This window comes from Arachis hypogaea, chromosome 3, assembly GCF_003086295.3.
Source record: "Arachis hypogaea cultivar Tifrunner chromosome 3, arahy.Tifrunner.gnm2.J5K5, whole genome shotgun sequence".
In the NCBI taxonomy this organism is placed as follows: Eukaryota; Viridiplantae; Streptophyta; class Magnoliopsida; order Fabales; family Fabaceae; genus Arachis; species Arachis hypogaea.
The window spans coordinates 67,316,691-67,340,372 of NC_092038.1; the positions used below are offsets into that span (position 1 = coordinate 67,316,691).

Sequence of the window (23,682 nt, forward strand, 5' to 3'; positions counted from 1 at the left end):
GCAAAAAGGTTATCAAAATAAAATAGAAAAACAAAGGTTTAAAGAGGAAAAAAAAGGCAAAACAAAATGAAAGCCCAATTAATAGACATTAAAGGCGCGTGCATATTCCCAAGAAAGTAACCCTTTCGAGAAACAAACGCGGCAATAAAGGAGCGAAAGCAAAAAACGCTTCGCATTTAAACACAGCTCGAGGACGAAAGAACAAGTTGGACCAAGATGCTTGAGCACGACTTCTCCAAAGAGATCGAAGCTCAGAAAGCATGATCTCAAGGAAAGGTCTAAGCTCAAGCAGGGGCACTGTTCATACCCTGGGTCGAGCTTAGCAATCCGGGTTGGACGAAGACAAGAACGACCGACCTCTTATAAAGGGTGGTCATCACCGACCTCTTTCTAAAGAGCTCGGCCAAATCATCATAGAGGCCCCAAACAGGCCCAAAGCAGAGGATTATAGCCCACCCGAAGATGTCTAACCAAAAGATAAGTGATCTCACCCAAAAAAAGATAAGATGAGATAACTAACTTATCTCGAGGAAGGTCGCTCAACACTACTATAAATACACTGGAGCACCCAGGTATAACTCATGCTCTGCTTCTACACAAAAACCTGCTTAAAGCCTGTGCTAACTTAAGCATCAGAGTCTCTTGCAGGTACCACCACCCTCCGGTGACCAAGGATCAGTTGCATCTCCAGATCTAGCAAGTCAGACCCAATAGCTCTGATCACACCCAAAGATCTTGCCTGAGATCGACCTTCAGTTTTAGGTAACCCTCGGAACAATCTCTAACCCAACCATTGGAAAACAGATTAAGTCATGAACAAATTCTCTATCCTCAATCTTGAAAGATACTTGCCTACAACATAACCTTGTCACAACCAACTGATACAGAGTATGCACATGCAAATCGAAAGCTAATTCTGACATTTTCAACCCTAGTTCCTCAACCTTATCAAATGCAATGAAAGAATACGAAGCCCCAGTATCATACAATGCAACCAAAATTTTTTCACCAAATAAATAGTCACCTCTCATAAAAGGATCCGCCTTAGCAGCATCATTTGCATTCACAGCAAACACTCGCCCTTGGTGCTGATTCCGACCCACATTCGAGTTCCTCCCACAACTATAATCCTTTGCCATGTGACCAGGCAAACCACAATTGAAACAACCATTATACCCAACTTGCATGAGTTATTCAGATGAAAACGTCCACAACGATCACAAGTTAAATCCGGGAAAGCCTTATTTTGATGACCTCTCCCTCTTGCCTGGTGGTACTGATCACAAGTGGGTCTACTAACATCGCCTTGACCTTGAGGGGCATGTCCTCCCCTCTTGAAGTTCTGACCCCTCGGTTGATAGTATTTGCCACGTTCCCGGTTAGTGTTACCTCCTCTAGGATTTCTTGACGTTGCCACTTTCTTCGCATATTCCTCAATTACCCTCGCTTTGTTCATAAGCTCGGAAAAGATCCGAATCTCCAAAGGAGCCACAGCAGTCATAATGTTATCTTCAAGCCTTCTTGATATTTAATGCACTTCCAACTCTCATAGGACTCCGGGGAACCTTGACACACCCTAGAGAACCTACAAAGTTCCTCAAACCTACTAGTGTATTCGGCTACAGACAATGAGCCTTGCTTTAGCTGCATAAGCTCTAACTCCCTTGCTTCTCTCACCGACTCCGGAAAATACTTCCTATAGAATGCCATTTGAAACACATCCCAAGGAATCTCTGCATTCAAAAGTCGCAGCAATTAGCACTCTTCTTGCCACCAATGTTGCGCCTCTCCTAACAATTGATAGGCCGCGAACTCTACATATTGGTTAGCCAGGACATGCTGAACCTGTAGTGCACGCTCCATAGCTCGAAACCAATTGTCCGCTTCAGTTGAGTTGTTCAAACCTCTGAAAGTCGGTGGGTGAACTTTCAGAAATGAAGCCAAAGTCATTAGAGCACCTCCTAAATCATTACCATTTCCATCTCCATTCCCATTTCCATCCCCATTTCCATTTCTGTTTCCTGCCGATTGACCTATCCTCTACACAGCTTGCAAAGTCACAGCAGCATTTGTCTATATGGTATTTGCAAGATTAGCCATCGCCGTCATAAACTCGGCATAGTTATCGGCCGATTGTTCATTTCCAGTCTCTCCTTGTGAACGCGTACGACCTCATTCACAAGTAGCCATTAGGGTTTCTATCTACACCAAACAATCAATATTAAGGTGATCAATCTCAATATCAAAAGCCTAGTGCTTCAATTATCCCAAAAAGGCACTCAAAAACAAGCATGCTATGCAATATCAAGCAGATAACCTAAATAGCGTCAAAGAAAAAGACACAGAGTATGCAATGAAGCATAATCGGTTATCCCTCAGGCTCACGAGAACAAACCACTCTGATACCATTAAATGTAACACCCTAATTACCCTAAGCCTTATCTCGCATCATAAAGCAAAGGTTAATCAAAGGTTACAACAATTCTAAAGCTAGTACATATATATATATATATATATATATATAGAATGAAATAATAATTCTAGAAGCCGGATGAAGTATTAAGCTAAAAAACAGAGTTTGAAAAGCGCAAAACGTTCACACGAACCTACAACTTAAGGCACAAGATATACATACAAGTATTAAGACATATATAGATATATAAGAGCAAAATAGTATAAAGATCTAGCTGCAGCTCGCGGAGTTTAAGCCGGCTAGTTATATACAGACAATATAGAGTTGTTGAAAATAAAACAACTTATACAATATTTCTCTCAAGGTAAGCTTCTAAGGCATAGATAAATACAAAAGTGAGAGATCTAATCAAAATAAATCAAAAGACTTCAAAACATAGCCAGGATCCTCCGCTCTGTCACCGTCAAAGCAACTCACCGAGGTGGGTTGCGACCTGCATCTGAAAAATAACAACATAGTATGGAATGAGAATCGAAAGTTCTCAGTATGGTAACGGTACCCAGTGATGTAAGATATAACACTCACTACAAGAAAATGGAATATTTGTAACAACAAATTTGTATCAAATTTAAAATTGTTACAAAAAAATAGTATTTTGTAATAATAATTAGTGATTGTTACAAACGGATAATGTTTTGTAATAACATTACAAGTTGTTACAAAATATGATAATATTTTGTAACAACCTGTTTTATTTTGTTACAAATTATGTTAGTTTTTGTAACGAGATGGTGTTTTGTTACAAAATATTGTAATATTTTGTAACAAAAAAAAACAAGTTGCAAAAATTCAAAATATTTTGTAACAAAATATTTTTTGTTTCAAAAACTCCAATTGTTTTGTAAGAAAACAACTTTCTGTTTCAAAAACTCCAGTTGTTTTGTAACAAAAAATTAATTTGTCAGAAAATTCAATATTGTTTGTAACAAGTTAATTATTTGTCCCAAAATATATGTATATTTTATAACAATTTTTTTTCAAAATGTTAAACACTTTAAGAGTAAAAAAAATTATGTATATATTTTTTTCAAAATAATTTTATTTTATTTCAAAAATTAAAAATTTTTACGTAGTGTGTAAGACTTAAAAATTTTAGAAGATCTTATTAAAAGCTTATTTAGATTTATTTTTCATTAAGTATTTTAATCCCTAAAATTATTCTATTAAAGATAATTAAAACAAATTTTAATTAATTGAATTTAAAATAATTTAAGATTTTATCTGATTTTATAATTATTGAATTATTTTAATATTTAAATTATAAAATTTAGCAAATATAAAATAATAAAAACTTTATATGATTTGGTTTAAATAATTTAGATTTTGGAATTTAATACTTTAATTTTTATAAACAAAGAAAATTAATTATATTATCTCTAATACTTTAATTAGAATATTTTATTAAAATTAATTTGTAAATTTATGATTAAATAATATTTTTTAAAGATAAAAAAATTAAGTGTATTACCATGTATTTTCAATTAGAGTAATTTATTGAGAATCAATAAGTATTTTTATATCATAAATAATATTTTAAAGTTTAGAGATTATGTTAGTTTTTCAAATATTAATGCTTTATGCTCCAATTTTATTAAAAATATTTTACTCAAATTAAACCCAAACTCCCTAATTCTATACACAAACCCTAACCCTTTCACCCACCATCTTACTGCCATTCACAACCGCCATCCCTTCCCAAAAACCCAATACTCAGCTTCTAAAAACAAACGAAAAAAAAGAAAGAAAGAAAGAAATAGAGGGAGCGAAGAGGAGAAAAGGGGGAAAGAAAGGGAGAAAAGAAGAGGAAGAGAGGGGGAGCTGCACCGGTGGCACTGAACCCACCGTCGCCGTTGATGCCGCCGAGGAAAGGAGGACCGCGACCATCACAAAGAGCCCTGTTGACGTCATCCTTGCAAGCTATCACCACCTCGCCATCCCTAAGTTGCAGCGCCGTGGAGCCAGCCTCGCTGCCATCGCCATTCGCGCCCTATCGCCACCGCTGGAGGGAGGTCGCCTTTGCATCCAGCCACACCATTACTACAGAGCCACCGATCCGCCGCCGGGAGACAGATCCACGAAGAGAGAAAGAGAGGGAGCTCGCGCTGCCTTCTCACGCATCAGATCCACCGTTCGCCATCGCCGCCTCTGTTCCGTCGTCATCTCTTATCGGAAGCAGGTCCTTTTCCCTTTCTCTTCCTCTTTGCCTCCAATTAATTATATTCATTACTCAATTTCCTTGGTTCTATAGCAAAATGTTGACGAGGCTGCAGAGAAACTTAGGGCTAAAGGAATTGAAGTTTTGGCCCTTGTTTGCCATGTCTCCAACGATCAACAGAGAAAGGATTTGATTCAAAAAACCACACAATGTGCAAGTGTGCTGGTTTATACATGTTGTACTAACTTGATTTCGTGGGATATTTTTTAATGCAGCTTCTCAATACTCAGAAAAAGGCAAGGGCTGGAAGCGATTTGAGTTTGACAAGGATGCGCCTCTTGAAGATGAGAAAATTGAAGGTTGGACTTGTTTGCCAATTTCATTATTCTAAATAAATTTGCCCAGACTTCTTCATTGCAAATACAATCTGATTTAAAATGGATAGTTTTTTTAGTCTTCCTATGTTTTCTTGATAATGCAACACAGGGTCCTGAATCCTAATAATGTAAACTTCATTTTTAATTGATCCAATGTTGAGTATTGTTGTTGTGTGCTTGTTAATACCACCAATACTTACTGATTTTAATTGTTCATTTCTTAGTCATGGTGATTCTTTTAATTATTGAATGCCAATGATATTTTTTCTTATAAATGATAATGAGTAATGGTTTGGGGTTTGGCTTGAAGCCTGAAACTTAATTGAACTGATTGTATTTGCCCACCTATCTGCAGTGGCTGAAGATGATGCTTCCCTGGTCAAGCAAATTGGCCAGAGTTTCCGGTATTCTAAAATAGAGGTATATTCCTCTTCTTATATTCATAAATAGTCAGTTTTGTTCCTTGTTAACATACATGCATCATCTATGTATGGAAGACTAAACATAGATCGAATCCATTTTAAAGTTAATTATTTATGGTTTCAGTCCTTGAATTTATTTAATGTTATCATAGTTTCAATTGGTGTAATATGTTGTTGAAAATGACATAAATACCTTTCGAATAGTTACTTGTGTTTATAGTGATTGCATTGTGTGTGCATTTGTTGTTGAATAATTTCTCACATTAAGTTGTTATTGCTGCTCTATACTTGCTGTTGGTTGCTGCTGATTTTTCCCCCTCATTGCTTGCTTGTTGAATGATTGTTAAATTCAATGAGAAAGGAAATGATGCTGAGTTATTGTTGTTTGTGTTGGAATAGATAATGGTTGCTGAACTGAGATTGATTTTATTGATAAATCTGTTGCTGAAATTGTTTAGTTTGGCTTGATTAATTTTCTATTGAATTAATGGATAAACTGCTGTGCCCCTGCTGCTTGCAAGTGTAATGCTTATTGACTTCAATGAATAGAATGCTGCCTGAATCCATTACCTTTGTTCATTTTACTATTTTGGGTGCTGTATGATGGGCTATTAATTGCTGTTCTGCTGAGTGCTGCTCTGCTTCTTGCTGGTTGGATTGGTTTTAATTGTTTCTTCATGTTTTCTTGCTGGAATTAGCTTTCTTATGAATTCATTATGATTTTTTGTGTTTTTAACTGTCAAAGAATTCATATGGAATTTGAATTAATTGATTGAAATTGTGAAATAGGAAAATTTACTACTGAAATGCTGCCGGAATTTATCTTAATCTGTTTTCAATATTCATCTTTGATTCAATTAATTGATTGAGTTGGTATTTAATTGCTTTTGGTTTTCAACTGTTGCTAAGCTCAATTGATTGATTATCCGGCTAAGTGCTTCACTGTTTTGGTTGTTAGAAGCTGGAAGCTTCGAGTTTTGTTATTCACTATTTAGTTGTTGTCCTATTTGATTGCTCAATTAAATTGCATCGTGTTGTTTGAGCAAACAAGTTCTATTTGATGAATTTCTATGTCAAAATAGACCCTTGTTTGCTACATGATTTCTGATTGCCTCAAGATATTTCTTTTGACTATGCACCTAACTTTTTGTTTCGGATTTTCTTATTTATAGGAGTGCTGAAATAGTGACCACATGCTACTTTGAGGGCTCAAGAATATTTTGATTCATAGAGACACTAATCTATGTTAGAACTTTTAACTTTTGGTTGAACTTGTGCAAGACATATAACTTTTAGAACTAATCAATGTACTTACTAATGTTATTTTGTTTTAAAACAATTTTAGCTAAATGATGCATCTTTGAATTATGTATGTTTTTACATATTATATAAATGTAAACTTGCTTAATAAAATAATTAATATATTAGTTAATTAAAAAAATATTATAAAATAATTATTTTACTTTTGTAACTAAAGAAAACAATGTTACAAAATCAAGTTACATTTTGTAACAAAATTTTATGATAGGAAAAAATAGATTATCACCAAAAATACCTTGAAGATCAAAATTTGTTACCACTTTTGTAATGACTTCTGGTTTTTTGTATCAGAAAAATTTGTTACAAAATATCACTTTGAATTGTAACAGTTCCTTTTTTGTTACAAAAACTTTTTGTAACGGGACATACTGCAACAGCCCTTTTTTTTGTTACAAAATCCTTTTGTTTCAAAATTTTGATTTTTTGTAACAATTTTTTTGTTACAAATATTGCTTTTTCTTGTAGTGACTCCTAGATGCAGAGGCAATCCTAGAGCTTCATATCCATCATGAGATTCAGACTTAAAACATAAGTACATTTAAAACTATAGAGAAAATAAGGGGGATCTAACTTAGTGGATTTCTAATCTAACAATTCTCCGCTGTCCCACAGCCTTTGCCTGCCTAACCGCCATGTGATTCCATCACCACCGCCTTCCAAACCTCCTCAATCCCAGTAGAAAACCCAAATAATAGCAATGCAAGTAAAGCACAAGTATAGCATGTATATCAAGAAGTTCAAGAAGCAATTAATCATGTTATACAATTAGGCAAGTAATTTCAAGTCGACAAAGCAAACAAACAGATAGAAGATGCACATGATGAATGCCTGTCCTATTTGGCTATGATATCACATCGTCGGTCCAATTGCCAATCGACACAGCTCCATGGAGATGTTGCCCTTCGGTCTCAGAATGGGAACTTGGTGCACAAAATTAACTCCGCAATATTCGCACAGATAGACCAACAAGTGCACTAGGTCATCCAAGTAATACCTCAGGTGAGTAAGGGTCGATCCCACAGAGATTGTTGGTTTGAACAAGTAATGGCTATCTTATAGATCTTAGTCAAGCGGATAAAAAATATAGTTTGTCACGAAAAATGTATAAAAACATAATAAAGATAGAATTACTTAATTGGTGTGAAATCAGTGATGAGAGAACGGTTGAGGCTTCGGAGATGCTTCTTCCTTCTGGATCAACTTTTCTCATTGTCTACTCCAACTTCTAATTGATTCATTCCATGGCAGGCTGAAAGTACTAACGCCGGGTTAGTGGTCATTAATCTCCTCTGCTTCAGATCAAACGCTGGGTCAGTGGTCATCCAATCTGAACGAGGGTGAAGCTCTAGCAGTCCATTCCCTTGGTGATCCTACTCAAAGCGCAATAGACAAAGTCGGATCTTTCGGATCAGAGAATGCTGCTCCAAGGATTCTAGTTTGTGGGTTATAAATTCTACACCACTGAGTAGTGGGTTTTATCCCAAAACTCATTGAATATTTTTTTGTGACAATGTCTGGGTGTTATCCCACTTACTTGTTGAGTTAATTTGCTTTGGCACTTGCATCAGACAAGAACAGAGGTCTCATCCCGCTTGTTCCATGGTTGCGGTATAGCTGTGAGGACGGTGGTGTTATCCTGCTCACGAGGAAATAAACTGATTTCTTAATAAGGAGTTGGGGTCAGAGAACATAATAATTTATGAAACTGATTTAAGTAAATGATAATAACGAAATGTAGTCTGAGTGACCGGAGTGGTGAGGATAGTGGCGTTGTCCCACTCACGAGATAAATAAATTAATGAAGTGATAACGAAATGGAGATTTATGAATATAATAACTTGTGAAATTGATTAAAAGACAATGAGTATGATTAATGTGTCAAGGACGGCGGTGAATCCCACTTGCGCACTGAGTTGAGTTATACCAGGGCAAGGACGGTGGTTAATCCTGCTTGTTCATGATTTTATGGGTAAGGACGATGGTTAATCCCACTTGCGCACTGAATGTTATGTGATCCGAACAAGAATGGCTGGTTAATCCTGCTTGTTCGAGGTACCCGATAAGGACGGTTGGTTAATCTTGCTTACCCAAGTCGGGTCTGGCAACATAACCGACGCATGAGCTCATGACCAGTAGGACAGACATGCATCATTTACATTTGTGTGTATTGATAAGGTGTACATCTTGTATTTGGCTTGCCTTCTTGATTATTTGTACCTATATGCTATTTGATCTAATTGTTGTATATGTTCTCTTTATCTGTGTATTTCTTGTAATGTCTTGTCTGTGTTTGCATAATTGAGAGGTCTACAATGCTAGTGATGGTGATGCTGAGGGCTGTTCAGGATGAAATGTTAATAATTGAATGGTTAGATAATGCTAATTGAGTATTGGTTGATATTTGAGCTCTTTGGGTAAAGATATAGGTGTGGTTTTTCCCACTTGCTCCAAGTTAAGATTAAAACTCCTTGGGTAAATGTAAGGGTTGTGATTTGTCCCACTAGCTTCGAATTGAGAAAATTGAGAGTACTATTATAACTGATAACTTATATTGAGACTGTTGAGATTTAATAAGACTATTGAGACTGAATGTTGATAATAATAATTGTTAGAGACTATAAAACTAGAAGGGTTTAATACTGAAACAAATAATAATGATATTGAGAGAGTTAATAGCTTAGTATTGAAAAGAACCGAGACTAGAGACAGTTGACAAGGGCTGAGACTTTGTCTGTTTATCCTGTTGAATTAGAAAGGATCCTAGGCTTGAACCTTGAATGGTTGGAGTTTAGGATTGCCTAGCGGATTCATATCATTTTATATTGTCCCTAAACCCTAAACCCTACTGAGAACCTGAAAGGATGATGTTCTTACCCGTTGTAAAAATTTTTAACTTTACATATACAGGACGTGATGCACCTCATTAAGCGTGCCAACTTCTTCTCGGAAGCGAAGATTGTCTCTTGCATTTTCATTATGTATATAGATGTTATTTTTCACTTTTGTATAGTGTAACTGTATGTCCCTCTTAGAGGTTGATTATGGAGAAACAGGCTGTATTTTGTATTTTTTTAGGCTGTATTATATTATCTAGTCGGCCTTGTCTTCACAGATTGAGACTAGTGTTATTACGTATACCCTTTTGAATCTTTTATATATATTTTTTCTGTATATCGTTGATGTTTCGGGTGCGAGTTATTATTGTTTTGATATTCATCTTCACAGGCTCCTAGTTACATTATATCTCTTCAAATACTATGTATATATTTTGTGTTTAGGTATTGTAATGCCTCGCCACCTCCAATTTATCTCTGCAGCGTAAGGCTTTTGTGTGGTAGAGTATTATATTTACAGACTCATGAAAAACTTGATTGTGTTTGAAAGATAGAATTATTCTCACTTGATAGATTTACAAGTGGCATTTTAAGAACAAAATAAATATTATTCATTAAAACTAGATTAATTACATCATCTTTTAGGAAATTTTAGCAAAGAATCAATATAAGATATTGAATCTTATGTTTGTGAAAAATCATAGTGAAGTTCTATTGAATAATGCCCACTTTTTTGTGGTGTTGCTTTTTTTGTCTTGCATCCTGAAAAAGTAAAGAATTATCAAGTAAATAAACACAATAAATATTTATAAATAACACCAAAATTAACACATACTCTTTTGTAGGGTTATCACTTTTTTTTCATCCTACTTTTTGTTTTTTCCTTGATTTCTTTGCAAATTCTGTTTATGAAGAAAAATTTAATGAAGAAATAAATCATAATTTTAAAATAGTAGTTTATGAATCTTATTCATCTTCAGAGTCAGTCTCTGTTTGTAAAGATGAATCTACAATAACATGTTTCCTTTTTCTGAATTTCATCCTAAAAAAGTGCAAACACATAAGGTAAATAAATACAATAAATATTTAGAAATGATACCGAAAAAGTAACACTTACTTCTTTGCCATTCTCTATAGTTATTTTCTTCTCTTTGGTGTCTCCTCATTGGCAGATTCAGAATTAGTTTCACTTTTCGAAGAATCCAATATAACGGGTTTCTTCTTTTGTTGCTTCTTTTTTTCCTTTTTTTTTCTTATTTTCCTTCCTCCCTCAAATGTTCTCTTCTTATGAGGTCCTAAAATAGAAAATTATTTAATTAGAATAATATTTTTTAAATAATTACACCAAAATTTAAGGATATGATTTCTTTTGAGTTATCATTTCATCCTTCACCTCGTATTCTATCATCTTAACCAGCATCTTTTTTGTCTAATGTGCAATCCACAGTGGTTCGCGAGTTCTATCTGGTGGGCTATTAATATATTTGAACTCATAAAACTATATAATCATGATTGCAAAGAAATAGCCATAAATTACATATTTATTTTTTAATATGTGCTCTCTAATTCCTTTGATGAGGAAGTTGAGCTCATGAGCACATAAGCATATTAATTCCATTCTTAAATGGTGTCTGTATGAAGAATTGATGGCATGGGAACTGAAAATATTTTATTTATTGTGGTTCAAAATAAGAAATATTTTTAGATGAATAGAATGAATGTTTTCTTGAATTTTTTTTATCTAATTTTCAAGTTCATCCACACTCATCTTAGTTAAAGACTTTGTCAAAAATGACAAAGAACAACCTTTGAAAAGTAATCTCCTATAACAGTAGCAAAAATATTTTAATAATGCAAAAATAATATAAAAAATATTGAAATTTAATTGATAAAATAGATTACAAAAGGGATTTTTACCAGATGCCTTTAAGGCAAAAGCATCTCTTATCTTGATAGGGGTGATCTTAATTTTTCTGTACCATGTGTCCAATGAGCTATTATACAAATAAAATAAATTAGTCAGTTCTTTCAGCATTTGATGGGTCAGATTCAAACCAGAGATACGTCTCATCGCACCAAATCCCAATTCGTCCACAAGATTTTTTTTCATCACGTATTATGTTGAATATATCTGATATCAATCTTGTGGAGCACTACAAATCATGAATTTTTTATAAATAAATAAAAATTATGTTATTTATACAACAAAAATAGAATTATTTTAACGGTGAGTTCTATAATGTAGAAAGAAGATTTTTTCTATATCTATATGTGTTTGTTGTCAAGATCATTATAAAACAAGTGTCTAGAGAAAAAATATCATTAAAGACATTTTCTGCCATTTAAAGTTCCTATGCAGATTATGTTAAAGCCTACAACACAGGTGATAATTAGATATTTTGACTAATTAATTTTTTCATTATAACTAATTTATAGAGATGATACTAGACTGACTAAAATTTTTTTGTAATGGCCCAATAGCTCATTTACAAATTAAACCCTTATTGTACATCATAACTAAAATAATAACCTTTTCACATTTCATATTTTAAATCATTCTTCAACTATAATAATAATAATAATAATAATAATAATAATAATAATAATAATAATAATAATAATAATAATAATAATATGCATAAAAAAAAAGACGATAAGTTATTTATTAAAATGAATATTGTCACTTTTATATATTAACCAATTAATAAAGATCAACTAGACTATTATTGATATTTATTATTAGATACATTATGATATTATTTATTTATATAATTATTTAGCTCATTTTTCTTGCCACTTTGGTTACAATTTTTTAATTTTTGTATTTTTTATTTTTAATTTTAATTCATTCATAAAATTATAAAATAATAAGTATTTTAACAAAAACTGATGTTTTCAAATATAAACTTTATAAAAAGTTCTAAAAAATTATTATTTACTTCATATTCCTAATATTTGAATAAAAATTAACATATTAAAATTGGAATATAAGCTTTTTAAATTTTATTTTATTTTATTATTTTAAATTCATGAATAAAATAATTTAGTATTTAGAGTTTAGTGTTATTTAGTTTAGGATTTGATGAAGAATGTTTTAGGATTTAAGGTTTAAAATTAGATTGATTAGAGTTAGGATTGGATGGTTTAGGATTTATGATTAAGAAATTAGGATTTGTAATTTTTTGTTTAGAGTTTAGAGTTGGATGATTTAAGATTTTGATTTTGATTTTTTGTGATTTTGATGAAATTTTATTTTTCATCATAATATATGTTTTACATGATGATATTAATTTAGTTATTAATTCATTTAATAAATATTAATGAAGTAATTTGTTAACGGAATTTTTCATAATTTTTTGGTTAATTGTTAATTTACATACATAAATTCAATTATGATATAATTAGTTATGCTAATGTATTTACGAATTTATGTGTAGATTAGTTGTGAATGTGAAAAAATATTTAATTAATTATTATTTAATTTATTATTATTTAGTTTGCTAGTAAATAGTATTGAAATAAAAATGACAAGATCCAGTGAGTAGTTAAAAATTCAAAAATTATTATTTTTTGGATTAGAATAATTATTTAAATATTGTCCAAATCAATTTATAACAGAAAACTATATTTAATGCTTACCACACATGTTAGATTTATCGGATAAATTTTTTTATGCACATCATCATCATCATTGAAAATATAAAATGTGAAAAGGTTATTTTGGTCATAATATATGGCAATAGGATTTAATTTGTAGATGAGCTATTGGGCTATTATTAAAACATTTCAACCAGTCCAGTATCATTTTTATAAATTAGTCATAATGAACAAAATTAATTAGTTAAAATACCTAGCTATTATGTGTTGTGGGGCTCCACGTATCCTGCATAAAAGCTTCAGATTGCAGAAAATGTCTTCAATTATACTCTCTTTCTGAACACTTGTCTCATAATAATGTTGACAACAAAAATATACAGTTATAGAAAGAATCTTTTTTCTAAATCATAAAATTCACCTATTTTAACATATATATGCTTGTATAATATGGATGCTCTTCTCAACAACTTTTTTTATTGTTATTTTTGCTGTATGGAATAAAAAATTTGGTTAATAGATAACAACACTATATTTAACTCATAAAAATCACTTAACCTTGCACAAAATAAAAGCAAAAGTACTACATCAACATTCTATGGGCTAATTACACCAAATCCAGAACAAACACACTAATTGCATCTCAATTCATTCAAAATGCACCGAAAGTACTTACAAATTACTTGCTACAAACTTAGTTTAAAACATACAAATCACTCAAACATACACAAAAATACACTCAAACAAGCACAAAATGACAACAGAATCACTACAGCAACATTCTATGGCCTAATTACATCAAATCTAGGATAAAAACACCAGTTGCACCTCAATTCAGTCCAAATATACCGAAAGTACTTACTGATTACTTGTCACAAACTCAATTCAAAACATGTAAATTACTCAAACATACACAAAAATACATAAAAATTACTCGAACATGCACTAAATGACAACATAATCACTACAACAATATTCTATGGCTTAATTACACCAAATTCAGGACAAAAACATCAATCGTACCTCAATTCATTCAAAATACACCAAAAGTACTAACTGATTACTTGCTACAAACTTAGTTCCAAGCATGCAAATCACTCAAACGTGAACAAAAAACACATGCAAATCAATTTTGAATTAGAAAATGTTATTAATATAGGTTAAATGACACCAAAAGCATTATGACAATATTTTTACACCGATCTAACACATTTATCACAAATGAATAGTATAAAGAGAACATTCATATCTACGTGATCGATCGTGAGAACACAAACTGAATCTACTAAATACACAAAAATATCACTATTTAGTATTTTGTGATAAAAAAATGTTAAAGAAAAAAATAATAAAATATGGATGATTTACCTTCAATAATTTTTCTTCTTCTCTTTCGGTGCTTGTTATTGAAGATTTCGAACGTAACTTCGAGATTTTCTTAAGTTTTTGCGAAGATTTTCATAGATTTTGAGCGTCATTTGAAGTTTTTTTATTGCAGTTTTGAGAAAAAGAGGAACCGTTTTTCATATTAATGTGCGCGATTTCGAAATATCGTTCGCGTTAGTAAACAGTGACACCAGTGCATATTTTATACGCTCTCTGTTTTAAAATTGGTTTTTGTTAAGTTTGAATTAACTTGGTTGGATTTGGACATAAAAAAAATTGTATGTATAACACAAATGTTCAAAAATATAATTATTGTTATATGTGATTATTAATTATTTTTAGTTTTTTGTTATCAAACAAACTAACTAAAAAAATATTTTTGGTTTAGTTTATTAATAGATAGATATCGCAATTTTTAGAAGAGTAAATTATCATTTATAATTATAAAACTTTAAAATTCTCACAAATTTAGTTATAAATGTACGAATTTAATTTTGCACCTATAAAAAAAAAATTTTTTAAACGATAAAAATACTTAATTATTAATTTATTTATAGATGTATTTATCAATATTTCGAACTTTTACAAATAAAAATAAAAAATAACCAATTCTTTTTTTCATGAATACGATAAATGTGTAGTTTATTCTTTTTAGAATTTAAAATAAATTTGAAAAGGAAAAGCTATACAAAGGGAGTGATCCGAAAATGAAATGTCTGGAACGAAGTGCTGTTCTATTTGGAAAGGGCTGAGTAGTGATGCGATTTACTGATTTGAGAGCTTAGAGCAGAAACGGGAAAATACGGTGCTACTTCCCACGTCGAGCAAATTTTTATAGTGGTTCTCGAAATTGACTTCGAGCATTAAAATTGTCTTTAAAATTTTAATTGTACCAATTATATCTATGAGATTGGAAAAATTGTAATATAGTAGTTTCTGATTCGTTTTTCGTTAACAGTGCACTGATGTGGCTTAATGATGTGGACTTTTGATAACATGTGTCGCTTCATGGTTTGGCTACGTGTAACGGTATGATGACGTATCGGTCAACGACACGTGGTATGTTGACGTGGATGGATATGCCACGTGTCACAATGCTATTTTACCATGTGTCAGATTATGTCATGTGTCGCAATGCTATTTGTCTACGTGTCATCGACTATGTCATCGTTATATGTGCACTAAATTGGTCCCTTACTTTGCATCAAATGACTCATTTTAGTTCTTGAAATTGAATGCTGTACACCAAATTAGTCCTTTCATTAGTTTTTTCTCATTTTTTTATAAATTTAAAATTCTCAATATTTTTTTATATACTAATTTTAATTATATTTTTTATTATACATATTTTATAATAAATTTTTTAATTAATAATATTAACTTGTATCATTAAAGTACATGTTAACTAAAACCAAAATTTTATTATTGTTTTTTGTGTTTATTTGTATCTATTTTAATACTGTTCAAGTCTTGATTACAATAAGTACTTATATTGATTAATAGTGTATTATATGAAAAAGCTGCCTAACTAAGTTATAGATAAAATGAATTATTATAATCGATAGTATAAATCTATTTTATTAATTTAGTGAGAAGTTAATTATATAAGAAATCGGACTTTCTTAAAATGGATGGGAATAATGAATTTATATTAGTTAATAAGTGCCTTATCAAATATTCCTAAAATATTTATTAAAGTGTTAAATATTAAAAAAACTGTATTAAGGAATATTATTATACTTTTAACTTACAATCTTTATTAAATCAATAGCAATATGTCATATAATTCTTTTAATAAAATATTGTAGAAAAAATTGTATAATTAAAACTAATATTTTAAAAATATTTTTTAAAAACACTTGTATTAAATAACTTGTGAAAAGATAAAATTAAAAGAGAAAAGTTTAGTATACAAGCGATTAGGGCTTGTAACTATTACAAGTTCATTAACGCCTAATCCACTAAAATGCGCTGCAACTCCTACGTCACTTACACGCGCTATACAAAGATCCCGCGTTTGTATAACTACCAAATTTAAAAGATTTGTTTCCTTCTTTGTTTTCTTTCTTTTCAAATTTCATCGTTCTTCTTCTCGCACGTCTTCCCCTGGTTTTTCAATCGTTCTTTTCCTCTCCTTTCTCATTGGTTTGTTCTTCGTCATTGACGTTAGTTTTTCTCTCTGTAACTCCAGCTTCATTTTGACATGGTGTATTTATAGTTTTTGACATGGTGTATTCTGCAACCTCTCTGTTGTTGATGACCAGTTTGTTCCGAAGGTTGGAATGACCTTTACCACCCTTGAAGATGCTGGAAAATTTTACAGGAACTATACCAAGGTTGCAGGTTTTTCTACAAGAGTTCGGAGCACAAATAGAAAGGAAAACGAGATTAAGAATCAATTGATTACATGTAGCAGAGAGGGAAAATGAAACTCTCATAGCAAAGACTCATTTGATAGGATTTGGAATGATTTTCTGCTAAACTTTGGTCTTGTGGACAACAAGTGGCTTTCATGTAGTGTTGGGTTAAAATCTGCAGCAGAGGTGTAAATTTAATTTTTTATCAGGTGTATTTATAGTCTGTGTTTGGGTGTATTATGCAGATCTCTATGCAGACCGTCATATATGGATTTCAATCTATCTGATCACCACTTCATATTATAGTACCTGTAAATCAGACATTTTGAATACACCAGAGAGAGTTTAATTAATTTTGGTCTTGTGGACAACAAGTGGCTTTCAGGTAGTGTCGGGTTAAAATCTGCAGCAGGGGTGTAAATTTAATTTTTTATCGGGTGTATTTATAGTCTGTGTTTGGGTGTATTATGCAGATCTCTATGCAGACCGTCATATATGGGTTCCAATCTATCTGGATCACCACTTCATATTATAGTACCTGTAAATCAGACATTTTGAATACACCAGAGAGAGTTTAATTAATTTTGGTCTTGTGGACAACAAGTGGCTTTCAGGTAGTGTTGGGTTAAAATCTGCAGCAGAGGTGTAAATTTAATTTTTTATCGGGTGTATTTATAGTCTGTGTTTGGGTGTATTATGCAGATCTCTATGCAGACCGTCATATATGGGTTCCAATCTATCTGGATCACTACTTCATATTATAGTACCTGTAAATCAGACATTTTGAATACACCGAAAGAGTTTAATTAATTTTGGTCTTGTGGACAACAAGTGGCTTTCAGGTAGTGTTGGGTTAAAATCTGCAGCAGAGGTGTAAATTTAATTTTTTATCGGGTGTATTTATAGTCTGTGTTTGGGTGTATTATGCAGATCTCTATGCAGACCGTCATATATGGGTTTCAATCTATCTGGATCATCACTTCATATTATAGTACCTGTAAATTAGAAATTTTGAATACACCAGAGAGAGTTTAATTAATTTTGGTCTTGTGGACAACAAGTGGCTTTCAGGTAGTGTTGGGTTAAAATCTGCAGCAGGGGTGTAAATTTAATTTTTTATCGGGTGTATTTATAGTCTGTGTTTGGGTGTATTATGCAGATATCTATGCAGACCGTCAAATATGGGTTCCAATCTATCTGGATCACCACTTCATATTATAGTACCTGTAAATCAGACATTTTGAATACACCAGAGAGAGTTTAATTAATTTTGGTCTTGTGGACAACAAGTGGCTTTCAGGTAGTGTTGGGTTAAAATCTGCAGCAGGGGTGTAAATTTAATTTTTTATCAGGTGTATTTATAGTCTGTGTTTGGGTGTATTATGCAGATCTCTATGCAGACCGTCATATATGGGTTCCAATCTATCTGGATCACCACTTCATATTATAGTACCTGTAAATCAGACATTTTGAATACACCAGAGAGAGTTTAATTAATTTTGGTCTTGTGGACAACAAGTGGCTTTCAGGTAGTGTTGGGTTAAAATCTGCAGCAGGGGTGTAAATTTAATTTTTTATCGGGTGTATTTATAGTCTGTGTTTGGGTGTATTATGCAGATCTCTATGCAGACCGTCATATATGGGTTCCAATCTATCTGGATCACCACTTCATATTATAGTACCTGTAAATCAGAAATTTTGAATACACCAGAGAGAGTTTAATTAATTTTGGTCTTGTGGACAACAAGTGGCTTTCAGGTAGTGTTGAGTTAAAATCTGCAGCAGGGGTGTAAATTTAATTTTTTATCGGGTGTATTTATAGTCTGTGTTTAGGTGTATTATGCAGATCTCTATGCAGACCGTCATATATGGGTTCCAATCTATCTGGATCACCACTTCATATTATAGTACCTGTAAATCAGAAATTTTGAATACACCAGAGAGAGTTTAATTATGGAAAAAAAATTTACTTATAATTGGATCAAATATATTTACACCATGTGTTCAATTTCTTAGAACAAGAAGATCAATAAAACCTAGAAGAACATAGAAGAACAGTAAAACATAGTTCTTCGATTTCGAAATCAGAAACAGAAATGTGGAAAATGTACAAGATGAGTAAAACAATAACGTACCTTGAATAATATTTTGTTGATGGTTTCTGCTATTATTCGCGACGAGTTCAAATGTCTCTTCAGTTTGGAATGTTGCTCGAAACTTGAGGATTTGTGTTATCTTTGAAGGAGAAGAGGAAGAGTGAGCCATAACGAGCGGTTTTTTCGAAGCGTAATCGTTCGAGTGACGCGCGTGAAATTGACGCTCCATTTAAAGGGAGGGAGTGCGCGTGGATTAAACCTGAGTTGGGCCAACTTGTAAGGATTGTATGCGTTATTTGCTTGTATGTGTAGCGGGGCCCAAATTAAAATTATATATAATGAGAATTTTAAATTTATAAATAAATAAGAAAAAACTAATAAAGGGACTAATTTGGTGCATAACATTCAATTTCAGAAACTAAAATAAGTCATTTGATGCAAAGGGATCAATTTGGTGCACATGTAACGATGGCATAATGAATAACACGTAGACAAATAATATTGCGACACATGGCATAATCTGACACGTGACAAAATAGCATTGTGACACGTGGCATATCCATCCACGTCAACATGCTACGTGTCGTTGACCGATACGTCATTATACCATTACACGTGACCAAACTATGAGATGACACGTGTCACTAAAGGTTCACGTCATCAAACCACGTCAGTGCGCCGTTAATGAAAAACGGGTCAAGAACTATTATGATACAGTGTTTTCAATCTCAAAAAACGTAATTGGTGCAATTAAAATTTCATAGACAATTTTAGTGCACGGCACCGATCTCGGGACTACTATAGAATTTACTCTTCCCACCTCACTGAAGAATGTTAGTAACTTAGTACTGTAAGTCTGTAACTGTCCCTGGATGAGTGCTATTGTCAAATACACATCTATTTTCATTCCTTTTCACACATCTCCGGGAAAACCCTTCCGACGGCGATTTATAACCACCACCATAACCGTCCACAGAACCCTGCTGCATCGACATCGACATCGACATCGACATCGACGCCCCAAGCACCAGATGGATATGGATATGAATAAGGATAAGCACAGCGAAGTAGAGATTGAAAGTCACGTGCACTACAACCATACCCTTCCCTCAAAATACGTCAGATGGACCGCTAGGGAGAGCTTCCAATTCATGTATGCAAGGCCCTGGCACCCAGTCAACGATTTTTATCTCAATATTGTTCGTGGCACCCACTCTTTTTCAATTCTTTTTGGCCCTCAGGTGCTTCATCTTAGATTCTCATTTTAATCCTTCCACTTTGGATGCAATGCATTGCAAAGTTTAGTTGCTGCTGTTTAGTGATAAAACCTCTTGCATTGTCAACATTGGTGTCGTTTGAGGTTTGATACGCTTTGATGCTATGTGCTGCTTGAAGATCATGCATGATTATGTATGCGCGATTGATTATATTCAAGTATTTGTGTGTTTATTGTTCTTGATTTATGACTTTCTAACAGACAGTTCTTGGTCATAATGATCCTGGAATTCCAGCACTTTCTGATGAGACTGAGTTGGAAAGTGTTTCATCCGAAGATCGCCATGGAAGGTGGGCAAGAGTAACTTTCAAAATTGTTCTTTCATACCACGGGGCTTCTTTTGATGGGTGGCAAAAGCAACCAGGATTGAGTACCGTTCAAAGGCAAGAGCATTTCCCCCTTATTACGGACTTAAGAAATGAGCAAATTGGGCTTTATCGTTACAAAATTCACTCTCTTTTGTACATTAGTATGATGTCTTTGACAAATCCATGACCTATTACTTGTTCTTTTAATTCCATGTTAAAAGTATGTTTTACTGAATTATCTTTCTGAATTTGTTTAGTTAACTAATCCACTTCTTGCTCGTGTACTCTTTTCTCAATGCAGTATAGTAGAAGGTTCACTTGGCAAATTTGTTGATGAAAAGAAAACTCAACTGCTCAAGGACAAAGGTTTGCCTGTTGAAGGCTGTGCTATTGTTGCAGGTCGTACTGACAAAGGGGTGACAGCACTTCAACAAGTCTGTTCTTTCTGTAAGTAATTTCTGATGACTGGAGGGGGTCAAATTATTTAGGTTGTTTTTCCATGGTCGTATATAGTTGGCATGCCTTGAAAGGAATGGAAATGTCTGTAGAAGTTACATATATTTTTTTTTTTTGGCATTTCTTCTGGGCTTGTACATGGATGGTTGGGGAACGGGAGGATCCTTTGTAGCATTATTAGGATTTGTCATTTTCAAGCCTGTTTCCCCTCATTACCTGCAGATACTTGGAGGAAGGATGTTAAACCAAGAGAGGTTGAGGATGCAATCAATAGTGCAGCACCCGGAAAACTTAGGGTCATATCAGTTTCTGAGGTAGTATTCTTTTTAAGCTGCAATGTGTAGCTAATGTTTTGATGGAAATATCAATTACCTTGTCCAAAAGTGAACAAACAAAATGGAAACATGTCTTGCAGGTTGAATTCTCTGCTATTTAAGGAACAATTAATCTCACAACGGAAATATTGTGACTTATTGTAGGTATCCCGTGCCTTTCATCCTAATTTCTCAGCCAAATGGAGACGTTACCTTTATATTTTCCCTCTCACTGATGGAGACTACATGGACCAAAGTGGTGGAAATGAGGACTTATGTGCCAATAACGGATGTAATGGTATTCATGATTCTGCCAACAAGGATGAGCTAGAAAGTGAACAGAAATCTTATGTGTTCAGTGTAAGAAAGGTAAACCGGCTTCTGCGACAATTAGAAGGAAAATTGTTATCCTACAAGATGTTTGCCCGTGATACAAAAGCTTCAAGAAATGAGTAAGAACCTGCTGCGTAAATTTTAATATCTTTTAGCAATTTAGTTATCTTCTATTGAACTTTATCCATGATCGTTTATTCCAAGAGATTTATACGTAGCAAAAAGGAAGGGGGAGAATATGTGATGGTTTTTTTTTTAAGTTGGGAGTTGGGACTATGTATGAATCCATTTTATATTTTGTATGCTTTTCTCAGAGGAAAATATGAGGTTCTCTTCTTTTACAAGACTTCCTCTTTTCTTGTTTTTGGGAACATAGAATAGTATGTTTGAACAGGGAGCACTCAAGGATTAGCTAGTCCACCTGCATATTTCCTTGGTGCTCAAAAGACATTCATAAGGGTGGCTTTACTTCCCCTGAATTGACCATAAACTGTCATTCTGTTCAGAGGTCCACCAACTGAGTGTTTTCTTTACCATGCGAGAGCTATGGAGATAAGACTGGCTACTGTAAGTCAATATCAGTTTTAGAATCTCTGTGAATTTGTGATTCATTTTTCGATCCTATTTATACTACTTTGGTTGCCATTTGCCATGACTGTATTTATTTCGTCTGAGGTGTTTTACTTTTTGAAAAGCTTAATGAATATGCATTCCCATGTTTTTCTTTTGTGTCATTTAAACATTTTGAAGATTTATTGCTCTTCCTACTCTCGCTATTTTTTAGTTTCGCTTTATATTGATAGGACTACAATGAAGAAACACGGGTTATGTGCGTTGAGCTGGTAGCTAATCGCTTTTTACGCAAGGTAACTATTTTTGCTCTTTCTTTGGTTAGAGTAAAAGTCTCACAGTATTTTTATCTTTGTTTCATTCCCCCCCGGTGGGCTCCTCCCTACGGGTAAACAGTGTTAGTTTATATTCGTCATATTTTGTAGATGGTTCGAGTCCTTGTGGCAACCTCAATTAGAGAAGCTGCTGCTGGTGCTGAAGATGATGCCTTGCTGCAGCTCATGGATGCCACGTGCCGGCGTGCCACTGCTCCACCAGCACCCCCTGATGGACTATGTCTAGTTGATGTAGGGTATACAGAATTTGACGGCACAAAATGCTTCGTCCCCAAAGAGTAGACCTTTTTCCCCAAGTCGTCGAATCTTTCATTTAATGGAAACAAATTCATTAGCCTTATAGATATATGTCCCCGGTATACTATTACCCTTATACCTAAATTCATTACCCTTATTCCCGGGCTGAATTTTTATAGTGTTTTTCAATTTAATCTTTTAACATTTTATCATTTTGTGAGTAAAAGTAAAACGGCTCCCGTAATTATGATTTATGATACATTTAACGATGATTCAGTTTGGATCATCAGTGTCACAAGTCCAACCAATTTGAAATATATAATGATTTGAATTGAATTATACTAATGCCATTGAATTTTATAGATAAATTTGTTAGTATATTTAAATAGAAAAGTAGCTTATACGTTAACAAAATAAATAAATAATTAATTAAAAATAATTCATGCAATATTTATAGGTTATGTTATTTAACAATGATATATAAATAGAACAATGTTACGTGATGTTTGCACTCATATTTACAGTTGTTTACAAACAAGAAACATATAATTTATATTTATATTTACTAAAATTTGTACATATAAATCAATATAATTTGTATTTATATTTTTTAAAATTTATATACATAAATTAAAATTTATTTATTGAAGACAATTTAATATTTGTACTGGTCAAATTAAAAATGGTTGAGTTCTTAGAGTTTCTATTAATATAGATTATGTGATAAATTAAATTTGTTATGTTTAAGAGTATGCAATTAGCAGTAAATTATATTATTTTACATTATTTTAAGTTATAAAATTAGAGTGACAAATTTAAAGCAAAAATACAAATTATCT

At 32.8% G+C, this 23,682-nt stretch overlaps 1 protein-coding gene across 5 annotated transcripts; it reads left to right on the forward strand.

Moving 5' to 3' along the window:
• The first annotated feature begins 19,844 nt into the window (after positions 1-19,844).
• On the forward strand, positions 19,845-23,182 carry LOC112790759 (uncharacterized). 5 transcript variants are annotated; one of them, XR_011879960.1, is made up of 8 exons: positions 19,845-20,255; positions 20,492-20,673; positions 20,900-21,045; positions 21,277-21,368; positions 21,534-21,820; positions 22,078-22,268; positions 22,505-22,567; positions 22,697-23,182. XR_011879960.1 is itself a non-coding variant. In XM_025833301.3 (8 exons), exons 1-8 carry the CDS (start codon positions 19,887-19,889, stop codon positions 22,886-22,888), a joined length of 1,392 nt encoding a protein of 463 aa, XP_025689086.1. In that variant the 5' UTR covers positions 19,853-19,886; the 3' UTR covers positions 22,889-23,182. The 5 variants fall into 5 exon arrangements, 2 of the variants coding, with proteins under 2 accessions (XP_025689086.1, XP_025689087.1); XR_011879959.1 differs by having other exon boundaries at positions 19,853-20,255; positions 22,486-22,567; XR_003196888.3 differs by having other exon boundaries at positions 19,853-20,255; positions 22,208-22,268; positions 22,486-22,567.
• The last annotated feature ends 500 nt before the right edge of the window (positions 23,183-23,682 follow it).